This window comes from Amblyomma americanum, chromosome 3, assembly GCF_052857255.1.
Source record: "Amblyomma americanum isolate KBUSLIRL-KWMA chromosome 3, ASM5285725v1, whole genome shotgun sequence".
Taxonomy (NCBI): Eukaryota; Metazoa; Arthropoda; class Arachnida; order Ixodida; family Ixodidae; genus Amblyomma; species Amblyomma americanum.
The window spans coordinates 55,810,632-55,830,741 of NC_135499.1; the positions used below are offsets into that span (position 1 = coordinate 55,810,632).

At 46.4% G+C, this 20,110-nt stretch overlaps 1 protein-coding gene and 1 pseudogene across 1 annotated transcript in view; one reads left to right on the forward strand and one right to left on the reverse strand.

The window, feature by feature from the left end:
- Positions 1-20,110, reverse strand: part of LOC144123740 (uncharacterized) — a 189,058-nt gene that overhangs the window by 53,443 nt on the left and 115,505 nt on the right. The window contains exons 30-34 of the mRNA XM_077656508.1: positions 17,285-17,591; positions 15,991-16,106; positions 9,611-9,720; positions 6,838-6,944; positions 5,199-5,372 (exon numbers count right to left, since the gene is read on the reverse strand). Of these exons, the coding sequence (XP_077512634.1) occupies positions 5,199-5,372; positions 6,838-6,944; positions 9,611-9,720; positions 15,991-16,106; positions 17,285-17,591 (814 nt within the window). The remainder of the gene's footprint in view (positions 1-5,198; positions 5,373-6,837; positions 6,945-9,610; positions 9,721-15,990; positions 16,107-17,284; positions 17,592-20,110) is intronic.
- On the forward strand, positions 1,985-4,133 carry LOC144124609 (uncharacterized; annotated as a pseudogene).

Consider the following 20,110-nt stretch of genomic DNA (forward strand, 5'->3'; position numbering starts at 1 on the left):
TTTTTCATCGGATGATGCCAAACAACACTCCACAGGATCTGCCTTTTGAGTAGTACTCGTTTTCTTTCCTGAAACATTTCTGGTTTGAAAATGCACCGCTGCTGTAGATGACGTCATCATGCGCCCCTGACCCGGCGCTGTGCACTGAGAAGCCTGAAAACCGTCGAGACTTTATTCGGCAATGATGTCATCATTTCAAATGCTAGCACAGGAAGCCTTTGTGTGTTCTACCTGCATGCTTCATGCATTCCATCCCTTTAAAGGGGCCCCGAAACACATTCTCAGTGCATGGTTTTGCCTGCTGGTTGCATAGAATAAGTTACATTGATGCTATTAGCATCGGTCGCACCGCGTATACTGTGGTTTTTAATATATTAATTATCTCACAAAAACAAATTCGTAGCGCTGACGGCGTCACCATACAGTGGGGGTTTTTTAGCAGCGGATATGACATCACTGTGCGCCAGCTTGGTGATTGGACAAAGAGTAAGTATACTGCAAATTGCTTTAATAACTAGAGATACGTTTTGTCAAGTTTTTGTGTTTTATATTACATTAACAAAACCAACTTGTTTGCACTAGATAAAAGCACTGTAAATCAAGCAAAACAAAAACACGCCACCAGAGGCACTGGCTACTTTTTGCATCAAAGGACTTTGCGCCTCTGTAAACATCCTACGACCTAGCACTAAACACTTATGGCTACCCTCTATGCATCTGAGAACGGCTTTGCGGAATCGATCCGATCGAGCCATTGCACTCTATAAGCGTTCGTTTCGGTCGCAAGGAAGGATGCGCTCGTTTCACTTTTAGCAGGCAGTGCGCATCGTCAGCTTGTGGAGGATCTCCGGGCGGTGGTGCCAGATGGCACCACGTTCCCATCAACAGCGCACGCTCCTTGCTCGCCGTGGCCAACCGGCGCGCTAGGAGCGACGGGCAATTGTTGGCGGTAAGCAGTAGCGATACGCGCTATGCTAAATTTGTCTGATATCTTGCGCAGGCTGTCGCAGTATCTCGCGCTCGAGTTCGGATCCATAAGTAAAAGGACGTCACTGATCAGTGTTCCCTACTTCACCGTCGACGTGACGGTGAAGCATCGCTGGGTCAGCTGGACGTTCACATGGTTGTTGCAACCATGCAAACGGCGCTGCCAGCCTTGGCATGAACGAGTTACAGAGAACAGGCAACCATGGAGGGCAAACTTCCACCACGTGCTAAGATAGGCTGTTTTTATTGGTCGCGCTGGGTGTCGTCATTGGGAGAGTGAAATGGCAATGGGAAGCTCCACAAAAATCGAGTTGAGGGCAGCATTTTGTTTGCTTGTATTTTGAAATTTCTTCATTGAATAACTCCCGTTCCTATGCATCGATTCTCGTAATTCTTTTTGAGTCAGCATCTGTGTGACATAAAGAATCCATCTGAAGCGTAACCGGCATCCGCTCAAGCAGTGTTTCGCAGCCCCTTTAAGCTCGCTGAATCATAAAACCGCTTCAGTAGCCCTTTCTTGTAGAAGTCTGTCTTCCACATTCCGCGATCCGATCATTCAAAACAAAAAAATAGTTGGGTCACTTAATACACTACCATGAATGCCCCCTTCAGTGAACACTATGCACTACCTGTCGATCCTGTTAATGGTAACCAGCATAAGGTGCTCGGCACTGAACTCACTGAATGCCTTAAGGGGAGATGCGGCTCTTTAAGACCGAAAAATCGCGAGAAAAATCGGTTTTCTGAAATATCTTTTTTTTTTAGAATCAGAACTGTTTCTGAAATATTATGGTCCTCTGAGAAGTATTTACCGCGTTATTGGATTTTAAAGTCAGCACAACGACAGTTTTCACTCATAAAAATCCCTCAAGATTGGACAAATTCAAACTCGCACCCCGTCGCAACGCCGCAACAGAGCGTGGCCATTTTGGTATCGTTTGAAAGCTGCGCTCTTCTGCCTTCCATTTTTTGGCGGGAAACACTTCTCCCTCTGGCAACAATGAAGCTAACCCGCCGCAAAAAAATACAAATTAAGTGAGCGCCATTGGTGTTTTTTCATCACCTGTGGCAAATCCTGCCTCCCGATTGGACGCCGAGAAGCGTCGTCTAGTGGACAAAGGAGCGTGTTCGCCATTTTGAGCAGAGTACTGCCCTGCTGACGTCTCTCCATCGCAATGGCGGGGGGAAAATGGAAATTTCAGACTGCTTGTGCCTTCGGCAAAAAGTGCTAACGGCGGCCGCGGACACGCAAGGAGCCATCAGACCCGGCAGCAGCAGCGACGATCCCACAAGCCAGTGCAATGCCCCTACAGAGGGAGCGGTAGCGGCGGTAGCGTACGCAGCACCGGTGCCCGTTGCGATGTCGAAAACAGTGCACGTCAACACGCCACTTCTTTCCAAAAGCGAAAAAGTGGCAATTGATCTCCACGCACAAGAAGAAGAGCGACAGCTTTCTTTGATGTCCACTACCCGCCGCAAGCAATCTCTTTTGGGAGACTTCAACGAGGCGCCTAAAAGCAGGACGGCGTTCACCGTTGTAAGCCTCGCAGCCGTGAACGAACTGCTCAAATATGTGCAATGCAGAGTGTGCGGTAGTCCTGTGACGCTGTCAAAGATGGGCCGTGAGCGGAATTGCAGTCAAGCTCGTGGGCTGCGATTCTTGCGGCGAACTCAAGGTCGAGTGGAGCTCGCTGAGAGCAGGTGGGAATGCGATGTGCAACTCGTTTGAAGTGAACGTACTTGCGACTCGGGCCGCTACGAGCGCAGGAAACGGTCAAACCGTCCTCAATGACATTTTTTTGGCTCTCAACATTTCGCGAAGTGGTTTGCACCAAAAAACGTATAAAAAATATGTGACGAGGAAGCTGAACCCTGCCTCCCTGAATGCTGCTGCGCATGTGATGGGCGAATGTGCAGATGCCGCGAAAACCTTGTACGGTCAGCTAAACTTCGGAAACCCCAAAAATATTGCAGTCTCCTATGATGGAACATGGCTAACGAGAGGCCATTCCTCGCACATCTGAGTGGGAACAATCACTGAACTGTTTACCAGGTATGTGCTCGATTTTGTAGTTCTCTCGAACTTTTGTTTAGGATGCCAACTGGGCCTGAAAGAAGGTGACCCTCGCTATGAAGAATGGCGAGCTGGCCACCTGTGTCAAAGAAACAGCCCGGCCAAATGGAAGTGGAGGCTGCGAAAGTACTGTTTGGCCGATCACTGAACAAGCATGGACTACGGTACACAACCATGTTGTGCGACGGTGATAGTCGTGCATTCAACGCCCTGCATGAAGAAAAAATTTATGGCTTTGTGGAAATTGAGAAGAAAGAAGATTGCATTAATCATATCCATAAACGCATGGGTGCTGCTCTGAGAAGTCTGCTGCAAAAAAGCAAGGGAGATGGCAAGAGGAGCCTTAGTAAAAAGAGCAAGCTCACGGGTGAGCTTGTCACAAAACTGTCTACCTACTATGGATGGGCATTAAAAGTAAACCAGGGCAACAATCATGCAGTGAAAAATGCTGTCCTCGCAAACTATCATCACATAACCTCTACGGACGCAAGGCCAACTCATTTGCTGTTCCCAAAAGGTGAAGAAAGCTTATGTACTTACAACAAGGCCGGGGCAAAGAAGGAACCTCCGCCTAAGCACCGATACAGCCTGCCAGACTATGTTGAAGAGGCACTGCTGCCTACATACACGCGCCTCTCTCACGAGAAATTGCTTGAACGCTGCCAGAGAGGCAGAACACAGAATTCAAACAAGTGCCTACACTTGGTGATATGGTCACTCGTACCAAAACACAGGCATGCCTCTCTTTATACTGTTGAGAGTGCGGTGGCAGAAGCTGTCGCAAGGTTTAACACTGGCAAAGAGCGTGCCAGTGAGGCCATCCTCAGGGAACTGGAACTGCATGTCAACAAAAGCAGTGTGATGCTCCAAAGATGCGCCGAGAAGGACCAGCGTCGGCTGGTAGCATCTGACAGGAAGCATGCAGATGCTGAAAACTTCCGGCAGGCAATGAAAAGAAAACAAGTGAAAGAGCTTGATGGCGAGATTGAGCCTGGAGGCTTCTAGCATAAGATCCACTGGACTACAAGTCTGAATTTACAGAAAATAAACTCTGGACTTGTTTTCAAACTTCTTTCCTTGTTTTCTCAAAACTGATTTTTTAACCACTGCACATACTGTTGCCCAAAATATCTCCAGATGTGGTGGTTAGATTTGGACAACTCTTGTTGCATTTTAAAGGTTGTGAGTTACTCTGTGCAAAAATATCAAAACATTGTAACATTTCTTTTTCTAAATTTAATCAAAATGGGAGGCTATTTTTCAAAAATTTGCAATTTTCAATGGGTGTACTTCACAGGTCTGTAACTTCTATGTCAGTGAACCAAAAATTATAATTATGGTATGGTTTCATACTCTTGCCTTTGTAAAACACATAGACATCAAATTTTAATAAATATTTTATGAGGAACTTAACAAAAACCTGGGCAACATAATTAGTCATGAATTAATTAATATTTCAATATCTGCAAAGGATAGGTAAAGATAGATTGCATATTTGTGATCACAACACAAAAATATATTAGATATGCTAATTTCATAAATGTGTGATAAAAAACTAAAAATTGTCAGTTATTTTAAAGAGCAGTGTCCCCCAGTGCCACTCTGCTTGGCGATCCACCTGACAAACCAATTCTTGTGTCAGGAAGGGCCCATTTCACCAGTCTTGACACCAGAAGTGCTTTGTGAGGTGGTGCCCCCTCCCGCAGAGTGGCTCGGGTCGGAACTTGGAGAGGGGTCTCTTACCTTTGCTCACAATAGTACAGTCCAACTGCTATAAACATGCAAGCTCAGTAAAGATTCCATACCCCGGAAGTGTTGCCACGGTGCTAGCTCGATGTGCGGACTCTCTTACTTCATATTGCCCCTGTTTTCTTCACAATTTTTTGCAGGAGTGACGAAACGAATACAGCATGAGCAAAAGGTTACATATCTCGTTTTTCTGTTCTGAGGTACAATTAAGTTGACTGCATGTGAGGCAGACAGCTGTCCTACCGATCAGAAACTAACTTGCTGGCTCCAAACCAGTCTAGCCTAAAGCTTGCTACTGACAATCACTTAGCGTTATGATTTGCTATTTGGCTTCCGCTGTCAAATAGAACAGGCAAAAGTAGATGCATGCAGGGAGCATAATCCGTACCTCGGAATCCATGAAGAAGACACATAGTGCACTCAGTGCACTGGATAGGAGCACCGTTGAAAGGATCACCAGCAGCCTCTGGCCACGTGAGAAGTATGAGCACACACTAACGATAACAGTGTAGTTCCAGAGGTGATGCTCGTTCAATGCATGAAGAAGAGATTGCTTCAAAGTCTGCGACGCGAAAACCAAAATGACATAGTTATCATAAGGGCTGCATTACAAATGAAGTGCTCACAAAAAAAAGAAATGTCATCAGGAGAAGTACAATTGAGTGGTGTCAAATTATTTGTCAGCACCGACTGCAGCAAACCAATAACAGCAGTATGAATTAATTAAACACGTCAACATTCATCACGGCAAGATGCCAGACTTTAGTGATAATTATTGCTACGCGGCTGACTCAAGGTGACTGAAGTCAGCAGTCGCTGAGTTTGGAAGCAGAGTACATCTTGATAGATTAAGGACATTCCTTCCTCCGGAGCAGGAACAGCTACTGATTATGAAATGCCCAGACATCAAAAACGTAGGAGACAAGTTATGAACGTCCAGGATTTTATCACTAATCGTTCCTTCACTGAAAAAATGTGAAAACAGAGAGATTTAGTAAGAAAAATTAATATGATTACAGCAGAATTACATTATGCTAATTTTGATCCTTTTTGAAGGTGTGAGCACAATAGAACTGGGCAAAACACACAGGTGCCTACAGTAAACCAAGAGGAAAATTCAAAACTCCTGCAACACCTGCCAATGCAGCATTACGGCTACACAATCTTCGCTGTTTCACTATTAGAGTAAGCCTTTGCATGAATTTATCTTTATGCAGTCCGCTTGCACTTCTGATAGCTGGCATTTTGTCATTTCTTTTATAAATGTCTTTTAAAAACTGATTTGACCAGATATGAAAATTATTTCCACTTTTGCACTGTACCTCACATCACACATGAGGCAATAAAGGACAGATAATTGAAGCTCTCATCTTCACTTCAAAGACACAATCAATGCGAATTGCCATGACACACATACACACCCTACAATTTATTAATGCAATCGTTATCACTGTGTTAAGTGAATTACAAGAAAAGCTGTTTACATGTGCGAAGTGCCGCAGGCTGACTTACATGGCGATTACATGAACATCAGAGCATCACTTCTGAGCAGCACTGCACTCAATCATTTTAAGCTTGAACTACTTTTATCTCCCATTGTCGGAAAACTCAGATGACCATCATCTGCAAACTGAGGCAACCCTGAAGCCGTAGATGAAGCCCAACTTTCCTGAAGTTTTGTGTGCAAATGGCATCTAGCAAGAAAAAATACTTTCTCATACTACACAGCCCAGAGTGGGATATGAACCAGTGCCAGCACAAGCAGAGTGTCCTCATTTCCCACTGCCTAAGCACACTTAGCCATTGCCGCAGCGTTTTGCTCTACGTGTTGTTGTGGTGTTCTTCGGGGCTAGTTGCGTGATTCCATTTGTGGTCAGGAATGTGCTCTGTGCCTCCCTACTACCCAATGTTCAAGATGACACTTCAAATGGTGCTGTTGCTGTGTGGCTGAAGAAACACATACTGCATTTGTAAAGTGATGTGTTGCCGTCTTCTTACAGCAGTAAAGCCATTTCCATGATACCTACCCTCAAGAAAGATGGGCCAAGCTCAGAAGCAGATGCTTCTCTATGAATTCTGCCATCATGGCTGCTTGAGGAGAACCACTCATCAAAAATGAAGTACCAAATCCGATCTGTAAAAATCAAAGGAAAACATGCACCTTGTCATACCAGCGACATTTTTCCTGTGTGACAAATTTATAGCAGGAAAAAAACGCGAAGAAAACTCCTCCACCATTTGTTTCGTTGATGAGACTGTGACAGCAAGCTCCAAAATTGTCTAAAGTTAAACCTGGATGTAATGAACCTCTATGCAATGAATTCCTGGATTTAACAAAGTTTTTGAATTCCCCAACGCTGCCCCATTGAAGCCCATGTATTTTCGACCTCGATGTAACGAACGCGTTGCAGCGGTTAACTTTGATGTAGCGAACTCGCAAAGCTGATCAGTCATTACTTTTTGCACTTTTGAGGAAAATTTGGCCAAAGATATGCACTACATTAGTGAATATTAATACTCTAAGGAGCCAGCAGCTACGCGAACGTCTGGGATAGCTGTGACCGAGCAAAGTTAGTGATGATGATGATGACAGTGGCTAGCGCCGCTCCATGCCTAACATAGCAGCCTTTTCAGGCTTTGCTTGTCTAGCGTGACACTAGGTGGCATTTGTAGCGGCAGTTGATTTCTTTTGCAGCATTTTTTTTGTATAAATATGAGAACAAGCATTCTTATTTTTTTATTTTCATTTGTTTCAACGGCTTAGACACTTTCTGCATACGAATTCACTTTAAAAGCAATGCTGATGGCTGGTTCTTTCATTGCCAGGACGGGGGAAGGGAGAGGGGGAGGGATGATGAGACAACAATAACGACGCTTTGCATTCGCCATTTTGCGTGTTTTCCCTCGTCTGCACATGTACGTGTGTCAACTGTTCTCTGGTGCTGGTCCGTCCGACTTGTTTTGTAGGTGCTAGGCATGCCTGTCAGCATGTAGTCGTGCATCTCCACTTGTAACTGCGTCGCCGGTTGGTTGTGATGAGTTCTACTGCCAGAAAACGAAAATTTCTGTCTTTTGAAGACAAACTCGCAATTTTAAATGTAGTCTGAGTCGTTTCGAGGCAGCTGAAATCTACAATACCGACGAGACAGCTCTATTTTATCAAATGCTTCTGGGCCGCACGCTAGCATTAAAAGGCGATGACTGCCGTGGGGGAAAGCAGAGCAAGCTCTGCATAACGATTCTGCTGTGCGCCAACCTCGACGGCACAGACAAGCAAGTCCCGCTAGTTGTCGGCAAAAGTGCCCGTCCCAGGTACGTGTTTTAAGGGAATGAAGCGTATGCCCGTGAAGTATGTGGCGAATTCCAAAGCGAGGATGACTCGGCCAATATTTCTGAGTGGTTAAAGGAATTTAACCAGGAAGTCAAGTGGCAAGGCCGTCAAGTTTGCCTACTGCTGGATAATTGCTCGGCGCACCGCGTCGAAGCCCTGCAGCTGTCCAACATCGAACTGCATTACTTCCCGGCCAACTGCACGTCCCTAATACAACCCATGAACAAACGGGTCATTAATAGTTTTGAATGCTGTTACCAGCGCCGACTAATCCTGAAGATACTTGTTGACATTCATCTGGAACGGGAGATGAAGATTGACATTTATCAAGCAGTCGAGATGATTGCTGCCTCCTGGCATGAGGTCAGGGCAGAAGTTATCGTGAATTGATTTTTAAAGGCCGGAATAGCCAAAAACGCACAGGCTGGTGCCGATGAGGAGGAGGAGGAAGACCTTTCTACTCCGTCCGATGTGGCCGAAGCGCGGGACGAGATACGCACTAATGGTGGTGAGCCCAACGACGTTGAACTGAGTGACTTTTTGTTTGCCGACAATGCCGCTGTGGCTACAGAAGAAATGATGGATGCAGCACTAGCTGAAAGCGTGCAAGATCCCGATGGCGGTGATGATGGTGCCTGTGAGGCAGATCCGTGTGACGTGCCTACTGCAAAGGAGGTGATGAACGTAATGGACATTTTGCACCGTTTCGTCGTCTCACGCAACAATGAAGGACTTTTACACGATTTAGCTTCTTTAGAGCAGCGTGTTGTGCCTTCACTCGTGCAGAAGAAGCAAGCAGAAATTATGCAGTTTTTCATTGTAAAATAAATGCTTGAAGGGTGAGTTCACCCTCACGGATAACTTGAGCCGTTTGGTTTCATTCCTGCATCATTTGCACGAGCCTTCACGCGAAACCTACATGTAACGAAAACGTGCATGTAAAGAAAAATTGCAAGCTTTTGTCAACTTCGTTATATCCATGTTTAACTGTACTGACGTCAGCCACGCTCCCCAAAGTTAAGGATGAGACTTAAACAGAACAACATATGCACACAGTCATGTGAATTATTAAAAGTAATATAGAAATGAGTTTTGCAATGCTGAGGCATTGTTCAGGCTGACATCAATGTCTTTTTTGCCCATTAGCATGCAGACAGCAGCCTAATATGAATATTCGCTCAAAGTGTGGCATCCATATACGAGCATGCTAAAAAGTTGAAGCTTGTTTCAGGGAACTCAAAAGTTAAGTTTCCACTGCATTTACACTGGCAGTTTCAGATACTGCTATGTAAACGAGCCATTAAATTTCTATTAACGGACAGTAATGTTTCTATGAGTCTGTGACATTACTGCACCAACAAATAGCGGTCATGCAAGGATTCCATTGTGCTTGAAAAGAGAAAGCTCAGTTAGTGATGCAATGGCCTTGAGTCGTGCATGTGTGTGCGTCACCAGCAAGTGCCACTCACCTGTTCCCCAAAGTGCCACGTTCACGTCCTCCAGAAACCAAGCGGGAAATTCCCTCGCGTTGTCGTGCCAAACTTCAACGCTCAAAAGGTTTCCCAAGTCAACATTTGTTCTGGGCAAAACAAAGGACTGATGTAAGTCGGGAGGCAGAAAATGCATTCTTGCAGCATACCCAAAACCCCCACATCTTTCCTTTAGTGAAAACCTGGAAGTCCGCATGGGTAACTGCATGTACAACCTCTTCCCTTGTCTGCGGCTGACATTCATGTGTCGCCCACGTGATTTCAGGACAGCATTCTCAAAATTACCTTAATAAATTTTTGCCGATACGCGAATGTGTCCGTTACTTCATATTTTACGTATAGCACACGTTTCATGGTATCGGTCTTTTCGCTTGTCTCTGTTTTGTTTTTCCAGCAAACCCCACCTGCTGTGCTAGCCTGCAGTATGACTTAATAAATAAAACGACCGAAACAATTTACATAATGTGCAACCCTGTTGTGAAGCCTACGTCGGTGTTCAGTCATGAAAAATACTTGGGTGGCAAGTGGCGGTGGTGGTGACTGCATGTTGAGGGGTAGGTCGATATGCAACTGTCGCAGTCAGTAAGTGCTGCTTGCAGCACTTTTTGACTCAGGCTGGCTCAAGCACATGTGACAAACCGACTGCATAGCCTGCATAGCTTCTTTCTTTCTCAGATGTGATGGCAAAACCATCTATAATTGACCCCCCTACTGTAGAGGCGCTATACGCCCTCGTGGTAATAAAGAACCTCACACAGGACGGTAATTACCACTGCGTAACGCATGCGGTATTTCATTTCGCACTATCCTAAGGTAAAGAAGTTGAGAGCGATATGCATATATGTGCAGTTACAAAGCACTGTTTTTAGTTTTCCACAAACACTACTTCCTCAACAAGCACTCACTTCGACAAGAGGCCCTCCACCCCCCACTACGCGCCTGTTTCCTCCACCCTCCCTCTTCACACTCTCCCACCTCCTCCCACAAAAACCGCCCTCTGGATGATTCCCTTGGGGGTCATCTTCTGTTTCTGCATTTCTCGCTCATGCCAAACCCTCCTCTTTCGACGGTGATCACACTCCAAATGGTTCCCCTGGCAGCCTTCTCCGCTTACCCACTTACACACAATCCAAACCCTCCTCCTTCCATACTGCAGCAACTACCAGCAGGCTGTGCATCCTTCTGCTCTAACCCTACCCTCTTCCTTCCAGGGTAACCACTTTGGGGTTACGCATTCCTCCGCACTTGCTACACCCTCATCCTTCCACAGCAATCACACTCCAGACGGTTCCTGCAGTGGCCACTCTCGTGTTGCACATTCCTCTGCTCTCGCCATACCCTCTTCCTTCCAAGGCAACCACCCTCCAGATAACTCCCATGGTTACCACCCTCCTGTTATGCATTCCTACACTCGTGCCATACCATCCTCCTTCCACAGTGATCACCCTCCGGATGATTATTTTGGTCCTTCTGTTCCCACCTGGCCTGGCTACAAGAGTTAGCCATGCCCTCAAGCTAAGAGGCTGAGATTGTTGCTGCTACTGGTGGGGTTAGCCTTGCGGATTCTGCCAGCAATTGCCCAACCATAGCGACACTTAAATGCCAAATATGGACCATAAATCCGACACATACCTGACACCTGACTCATATACATGGCTCTAAGCACAATAACCTAAAACAGTCAATAGTCAACTCCTGCTGTCACCATCTGGAGTCAAAATCCGGGTCCTGGAGGAACTTTATAAGAAAGCGCCAATCTTTCTACATGACTGCTTTCCACATGGGCAGATAATGTCCTGAAGAGAACTGTGAAGGGCTCCTGTATTCTTGAGGGAAGCGAACAACACACACCTTTCCGCATTGTACACTGGACAGTACATAAGAATTAAAATGTTCTATATCACCGCTCACACCACATGTGGAACACAGCATTAACGATGCTAGACCCGTCCTATACATCCACATAGAGGTAGGAGCAGAGCCAGTGCAAATGCGATGTAGTAATGTGGCCTGGGATATTTTTTCGCCTATGTCACCTATATACTGCTAGCTTACATTGGGGCCATGAAAGTGCACACCTTGCTGTGACCGTGCGCGCTTCACCCCTCTTCGCTCCAGCACCACTAGGCAGCGATCTTTTGCCTCGTACCCACCAGACTTTTTGTCTTTTACAAGAACTTTAAAAAGAAGAAAAAGCACAATTTAGCAGTGATTAAGTCAGAGTAGGTGTTGTCTCCTTTTTGTTCATTTGCCCCCAGCACCGTGCTTTTCTTATTTGTCATGCGCTGTTCTTTTGATTTTGCTCCTCTTTGCGCAAGCTCATCGATTGATAGTGGCGTTCGGCTCCTACATATTTGAAGTGGTGGTGTTTTAAAATAAAGTGGGAAGTTAGCACCTGTCCCGTTCACATCTGTGTCGTCCACGTGTTTTCCGCGCTATGTTTTCAAAAACCACCAGACCCACCTTCTCTCCTCTGACCTTTTATTCCCATTCCCAAGCATAGCGTCGTTGCGGTGATCCCTTCAATGGAGAGTTGTGCACTCCTCCCTTCATCAACCCCTAACTGCCCCCATTCCCTACATAATAACCACTACACTCACATGCACACAACCCTTCGAGTGGTTCCCGTGGCAACTACCCTTTGGTCACGACCTATTACCACGACACGAAGCACAGCAGGATGGGACTTCAACAGCTCTTGCTGTAAAAGCAGGTAGCTAGCCAATGCTCCGCAGTGCGTGCCACCAAAGCTGAGTTAAGGCAGCTACAGCCTCAATACCCACATTGCATGCCGCAAAAGCCGTAGCAAGGAAGTGTCTGAGGCAAGCGAGAGGCCAGGGAGACGTGAAGGTCATGGCATTATACCACCGGTTTGCCACTGCAAATTGCTAAAGGCATGGCGGAAGGAAAGATTCAAGGAGAGGCCATCATGTCACATTTTTTAAGCCGGACAAGAGAGTCTCCCCCCCCCCCCCCCCCCCCCAGTTGGCCTCCATCTCAGGATGTTTGCGGTTTGCGCATGCGCAGCAGCTACAATGACAGACAGCACCACTGGCCAGACTCCTAGTGGCCAGACTCCTTGTGAAAACACATGGCTTCCGGCACATTTTATCTTATGCAGCTCGGATGGTGAGGGCCTCTCCTTAGCCTTGCTTCCTCTATGGCTGCAGGCATTTCCATCTGTCAGGCAGGGGCATATTGGTTTACATTCTTTTTCTGGCTGCCCCACCATACATTTTGTCAATGTCTTCAGATTTCAGTTGTGAGTGAGCTGTCGCTGAATTAAGTGTTACATTGCCGGAACCATGGCATCAACTTTTCTAATGACTTTCAATGACATTCTTTTTTGCAGTACAAAATGCTATGTGTGCGCTGTCGCAGTTAAAGCGGTATTCACACGAGTGACGAATTTTTGCCACCCGAGGATGACCGCACCTCACTGAGTGCAACACCATGCTTTTGAAAGGCGGCGTGGTGACGAGGCTTCCGGTCATGTTCTGGAGGGGAGAAGAACATCATTTTTCTCGAACAGCACAAACGATCTACGCCCCTCATGCTTCTACAGTAGGATACTTGCAACTTTAAAAAACAGCAGTTACTAACAGTGGGCCTCGGTCTGCTGCATCTTGTATTACTCCGCTGGTCAATCGCAACAGTAAATGAAATCAGCTTATCAATCTTTCACTGTAAGTATTAAAAAAGCCAGGTATCAAAACTCTAGAGCTTATAATTTTTACTTGTGATAAGCTTCTTGTGTAGGCAAGAAGAAAAGTTACCACAATAAACTACTTTTTCATCATGGAAGAATTCTGTGCGGCGGTCATAAATGTGGGCGGAGCTTCACTGCAGCCTCAAGTTGTATCTGACTATAGGCAGGGGCTGAGCAGCGTTATTTTTTTCACGTCTAGCAATTAAGTTTGCAGCCCACGTTTTGTGAGGCGCCCATGGCAGCCTCACATTTTAGCCGGTGGTTCCTGTGGCAACAGTTAGGTTCCTCTAGGCTCTCGGCTGCCCGTGTAAATGTGATACGGTAGAGGGAATGCTGGTAGGGGAAGTCATTCCCTACCACATCGCTCTGCACTGGGCTCCATCGCACTGTGAATACCGCATTAAATCAGAGATGGGGACTTCCAATTGGCTTCTCTATTTTTCATCTGTTTATCTGGCCCATGAAAACATCAAAATGCGCTCAACATGGCAGAATGGCCAATAATAATTTTATCGGATCTTTTATTTGCAGGTCACTATGAGCACTGTACTTTTCAGAAAAGTGCGTGCGGAAAGCAACACTTTGATTGGGAAGGTTATCATTCCATGGGGTTGGCTGTTGTGAACCGGTGTTGCACGGTCGCGCCATTACTGGCTTCATGTTTGTCGACAGCCACACGTTCACTGCAGCAGAGCTCAAGGCACTCTTCATTCGAAGGTCGACAGCTTGCGCAATTTGAGATGTGACCTCTGGTTAAGTTCCATTTTTTAATATTTCTCAACACCTTTGCTGCTGTTGCTGCTGCTGTCACAGTCTGGTGGGTTGGATCTAACCTGGGTTTATTAGCTTGAAGTACGTGAAAAACCCACTAGCTTGATCTTGGCAGTAATAATACTGTCAAGTACAGTATTTATTCGAATCTAGGCCGATAGTTTTTTTCAAATAATCATATTCCAAACTCTAGGGTCGGCTTAGATTCGAGGATTTTAAAAAAACGTGCCAATTTTTCATTGAAACTGCTAATTATGGTGCATAGCTAGCGCCATCTAGAAAAGTCAGTATCACAGCCGCTACTAGTCGTGCTAGTAGCCAACCGTACACAAGCGAGGTCACCATTTTGACCTGTGTCGTGTTGGCCACATCGGTGTGCGGCGTGGTGTTATCGCGATGGCACCAAGCAGAGATGCCACTACAGTGCCGCTTTCAAGTGAAAAGTTGTGACAGCCGCAGAGGCATCGTCGAACCTTCAAGCCGGGCGGGACTTCGGCGTCGACGAGAAAAGCATCCGTCGTTGGAGGGGACGACAGCAGCTTTTTGCGTGCGCCGGAACGAGGATGGCATTTAGCGGACCAAAGAAAGGCAATCACCACGAAGTGGAGACAGTTTTGGCCGACTTCGTTCGGATGCAGAGAGCAGCTGCCCTTCCAGTGACAACAGAAGTGCTCCAAGCGAAAGCTAGGGAACTTTCAAGGAAGTGAGACCTAATGCCAAAGGATTTCAAAGCCAGCCGGGGATGGCTTGAGAAACTCATGGAGCGCTTCGTCTTCAGCCTTCGACGTCGCACTTCAATCACCCAGAAGCTGCCAAGCAATTTCGAAGAAAAGCTGATAGCTTTCGGCAACGCCGACCAGACGGCTGTGTATTTTGATATGCCAGTGGCGTACACAGTGAATGAAAAGGGTGCCAAGGAGGTGAAGGTGTGCTCTGCGGGCTACGAGAACCAGCGCGCAACTGTGATGCTGTGCTGCACAGCTGATGGGCATAAACTCCCTCCTTATATGATATTTAAAAGGAAGACACTGCCTGCTCAAGAAACTTTCCCAAGACATGTCATTGTGCGGGCAAATGAGAACGGGTGGATGACGGGTGCGATGGTGGAAGAGTGGATTAAGATTGTGTGGCGACGGCATCTAGGAGCCTTTTTGCCAAAGAACTCGCTCCTTGTCGTCGACTCTTGCCATGGGCACTTGATCGACAACGTGAAGGCTGTGCTCGCCCAAGAACACCGATCTCGCTGTCATAACGGGTGGCATGACGGGCCAGTTGCAGCCACTTGATGTCTGCATCAACAAACCTTTCAAGGATCGTCTGTGGAAACATTACACGGACTGGTTGACTGACGAACACCACGTGCTAGTGGCAACGGGCCGCATCAAACGTGCATCGCTATTGCAGCTGGCGGCCTGGGTAGCTGCAGCGTGGGACGACATCCCAGGTACTTTGATCGTGCACGCCTTTAAAAAGTGCAGCATATCTAATGAGCTTGACGGTACTGAAGATAGTGCACTGTTTGAAGGTGACAGTGACGAGGAACACAGAGACGAGTCTAACAGCAACAACGACGTTGAATGAGCTCTGCACGTTCAGATTCAATAAATGCTGTTCGCATTTTGTGAACGCTGCCCTCGCTTTTTTTGCTCAGCCTATATTCGAGGTAATATATTTTGTTTTTTTGTTGGCTTCGGACTTTAGGGGGTCGGCTTAGAATCGGGGTCGGCCTAGGTTCGAGTAAATACGGTAAGTGCAGAAGCAATGTACCCCTGCACATTAAACAAAGAAAAAAGGAACAATGAAGAAGCTACTCTGAAAAATGATTCACATTGAGCAAAGTTTCAGGTGCAGAAAAACTTTAACATGGTTGGTACTTTACCCGACCAAGAAGGCATTGCTGGAGCTTCTGTGAAACACCTGGCGATGGTTGCTCCTCTTGTCTGTAAGCTTTATGACATCAGTTGACCCCGTCTCTCCGTGGAGAATCATCGAGACCTGGACGAGAAAGTTCCAGTTAACCGCGCGACCCTCTGGAAATGCGCATGTCTACACTGCCCCTGCTTTGCACGTCAGCAAGACTGGTGTAAACCACCAGACCAAGTGCGTTAATTATTGTTGAAATCAGGCCTTCTTTTTCGCTTAGTAGCTTGCAGCATTCTGAAAAGCTTCGTGCGCTGTACCCTTTGAGTCACCGCTAAAATTTATCAACACTGCACAGTAAATATGTGCAAATAGCTACTATATGCCAGCAAGCAAAACTTGTGATCGTCGGATGAGACAGGTTCACAAAAGCGAGTTTTGCTATACAAATAAATCAAGAGTAATAAGAGATGAAGGTTCTGTGGTGGAAATACAGTATGAATCAGGAAATACATGCATCACTGAAATGTCAAGTTGAGAAGAGTCACATAAAAAATTGGCTGACACTAAACACACACAAAAGTAATGTTATTCACTTCATTACTCTAAGGAGGCAATTAAGTTGCAGCCCTACAGAAAAAGGAGAATAGAAATGAACGAGCACCTCTTAAGCTAATCCGTGTTCAAATATCATAATCTGAAAAACCTAATTTCGTCTATTTGCGACCATTACAAACACGCGATAAACCAAAAACGATGCCACAAGCACTGCTAGCCATGGTATCATCACATTGTCTTGAAAGTCTTATGAGACAACCAGCTGTCAAATTAGGTACCATACTGCTTGCAAGCCATAGTAAGCGCAGCCATCAGGTTAAAGTATGATTTTGCAAACTGACGGCGCAATATACACCTGAGATCCACCTGCAAATTTTTTCTGCTTGTAGCAATGCGAAAGGTGTAAATTGTGTTTTCTCGATATCTAGTATACCCAGCTACGGCGGAGTTGACACATAATTTCCCCAATATTGAATTCTAGAGAGTTCAGAAAGTTTTTACTAAAGAAGTTGGAAGACTACATCGAAATAATTTTTGACTGCTTGGCACAGAGTTTTTTTTCTTTAACCAGAAGCAAATTAAACAAAGGACCTTGCAAAAGTGCCTAATGACGGCATTTCCAAATTCCAGCGTGCTTGAATAAGGGAACAGTAGCTCAGAGTGAGCTTAAGCATACCCTCGGCATTTTGGCTTCATCACAACTACAAATATGCCATTTGGCATCACCAGGTGCAAGCAAAGAAATCAGGGCTTACGGTCGCTGAAGTTCCGGCATCGAAGAAGGGCCCTGTTCGGACTGTGATCAAATACAGATGTTTCACCGTCGAACGGGCTGTCTTCAGTGCGAACAAGTGGCCGCAGTCTCTCCGGGCCCGCGGTGCGGGCGCGCAGCCTACGCGTAGCCAGTACGCCACAAAGGCATATACAGCAGCAGTTGCCACCAGAAAGGAAATGACGGCCCAGTTGACTGGATTCCCAAAGAACTCGTGTGCAGGCACCTCGACGAGCGTGGCTTCAATGACACCCGAGACCATCGACATGATGCGAGAGCCTCCTTGGCACCTGAACCACACGGCCGCAAAGGGAAATGGTTGGCCAAAATCGTACCATGCGAACACTTTAGATAGTGAGGAATGACTTGTAACTACTTGAAATAAACGACTGCATTTTAAGTGACTAAAAGCATGCGCTTACAGGATCAGTCGCACTTAGTGGGACTCGGAAAGCTGGCGTGCTGTCACATTGTTTGGACCTTGTCACACTGTAGGTCACGCTGACCAGGCTGACACAGTTGTAACTGTGCGAGCCACAGACCCACACTCTCAAGTTTTCCCACTATGTGCAATTGACTCTGTACACCCGGGAGCGAATGTTACTGGCAGCAATTTCTGTGGCAAAATCACATATGTATTCTCGAGGCCTGTGAATGAAGCGAAAACAGGAGAGTAGAGCCCGAACTTCGGAAGTGAAGAAATGAACGGCGGCGCAAACAAGGACACACCACATGCGCCGCCGTTCATTTCATCACACACCAACTTGCCCCTCAGGCCATTATTCGGAAGTGAAGTATGCACTGGCCTGTTTTAAATTTCCGCGCTAACGTCACTAAAAATTCTGTTTATTAGAGGCATCTGTGCTCTGGAGGATTTTTTGATGGGTCGCATGCATCGCATGTGTCCTGTCACATGCTCTTTCTGCAGTCGTTCATTTGCTGCCACTTTAAGTTATCTGTTAGGATCGACACCAAAACAAAGAAACGCATTATTCAAGACACAGCCCTGCATAGAGGGCACAGCTGTGAAAGTGCCCTCGTATGTGACCATGGCAGGCAGCGACAAAATACACGTCCAGAACGTCTCACAGGATCTGTCAGTTGTCATCACGGACACTCTTCAGTCTTGGCCCTGCCACTCTGGGGTGAGACTCGCGCAGCTGCTCTTCTAATTTGCCTCACAAAAAAAAATTATGGGATGACTATATCTAATGTGACAATTCAGCAAAAGCAGTAGGATTTACCCTATATGATTATTTTGCTGTTTTTACTGAAAGCCGAGGCTCCACACATGCTATAAAATTTTTCTGGAAGGTGTAGGTGTGCGGAGGTGATTCGAGAGTGATGGTGGTTGGGTGGGCAGCCCCCTAGCTAAGGAGGTGGGGAGGTGGTTGGTGCTTCTGGAAGGCAGATAGCTTTCCCATTGCACCTTTGAATTCAATCTGGCCTCTAGTGGGTGTAGACCTTGTGGAGGGTGGTGGTAGGTGGGTGGTGCTGGGTAGTACTCCAGGAAGGCAGAGTTGGATGGGTGTGTGGTGGATGGTGCTTCATGGAGGGTGAAGGGGGCAGGGATAGAGAAAGGCGGTGCATCGAAAGTGACAGTAAGAGGGTGGGAAAGTAGTAGGCCCTAGCTACTAGCACTGCTTTCCCTATAAAAAAATGTGCACAGGGCGCTGATCCAATTTTAGTATTGCTGTTAGCACTCTCCCATCCCCCTCCAACATTTCTGCTGATGGTCGGTCGTGTACTACTAATAGTAATACTAATACTAGGAATACTACTAATAGGAACTAACAGGAACTAATAGGAATACTACTAATAGGAACCCGGACCACATTCCAGATTATGTGACTGGCAGCAACCGCCGCTTATTCCCTGCAGATGGTGCAACTGGAGGACGACTGTGGGAAAGGAGGATTGGGCGGCTTTTTAAAAAGCACGTCCAGCTTGCCATTGCAACCTTGTGTGTTTGATATCTGATTTCGAATAGTAGACCACAATTGACTTGCACGAAAGTTAAGTTTTTAAAGGGAAGAGGCCCACTTTCAGCTTCACCTCACAAGAAGCCTTCCATGGTGACACCACATTTTCAGACCCACTCCTGTTTTAGTAGATCCCAGCAGTGTGCACAGCTGTCCTCTAAGGCAAAGCATGCCTCACTTCCACACTGGTGGAAATCGCGATGGCGAGCAGACATTGATTTCGTTCCCGTGTTTCGCCTTGCGCCATGCTGCTAAAGCACGGCCCCGGCTGCTGAAGCAACTTCAATTCGAGTCTCTGCTCAGGAGTGTTCATGGGTGCTCGCGGGCTTTGCTAATGTAATGCGAATGAAGACGTTCACATGCAGCCAGCGCCACTAAAGCACTCCCTCTTTCGTCCTAAAGTCCGAGGAGCAGCGACGTGGACAGATGCAGCATTTTCTGCATGGGTCTTGCCCCGCCAGCTGGTATCGACACACGCAAACGCTCGAGCCACGAGGCAGCAGCGAAACACAGTGTTGCCAGAAAGGAACGTCACAGACCTTCGAGGACAACGCTATACGTAATGTGCAGTATCTTTTCCTTAATTTTCATAGTGTTTCAATTGACTACATTGGCTTTTCCCACCAGTTTCTTCTTGTCACCGACAACTAGAGCAGCCAAACCATTTTTTTGCTGCAAAATTAGGCTTTCCACTTTCACACCAACCCAGACAAAAACATGCATAGGTCAATAGCATTAAAATACAGCAGAGGACGTATATAACTATATCACATCAGGACAGACAAGAAGCTTTTGTGCATAAAGAAATACAGATTAACAGAGCACAC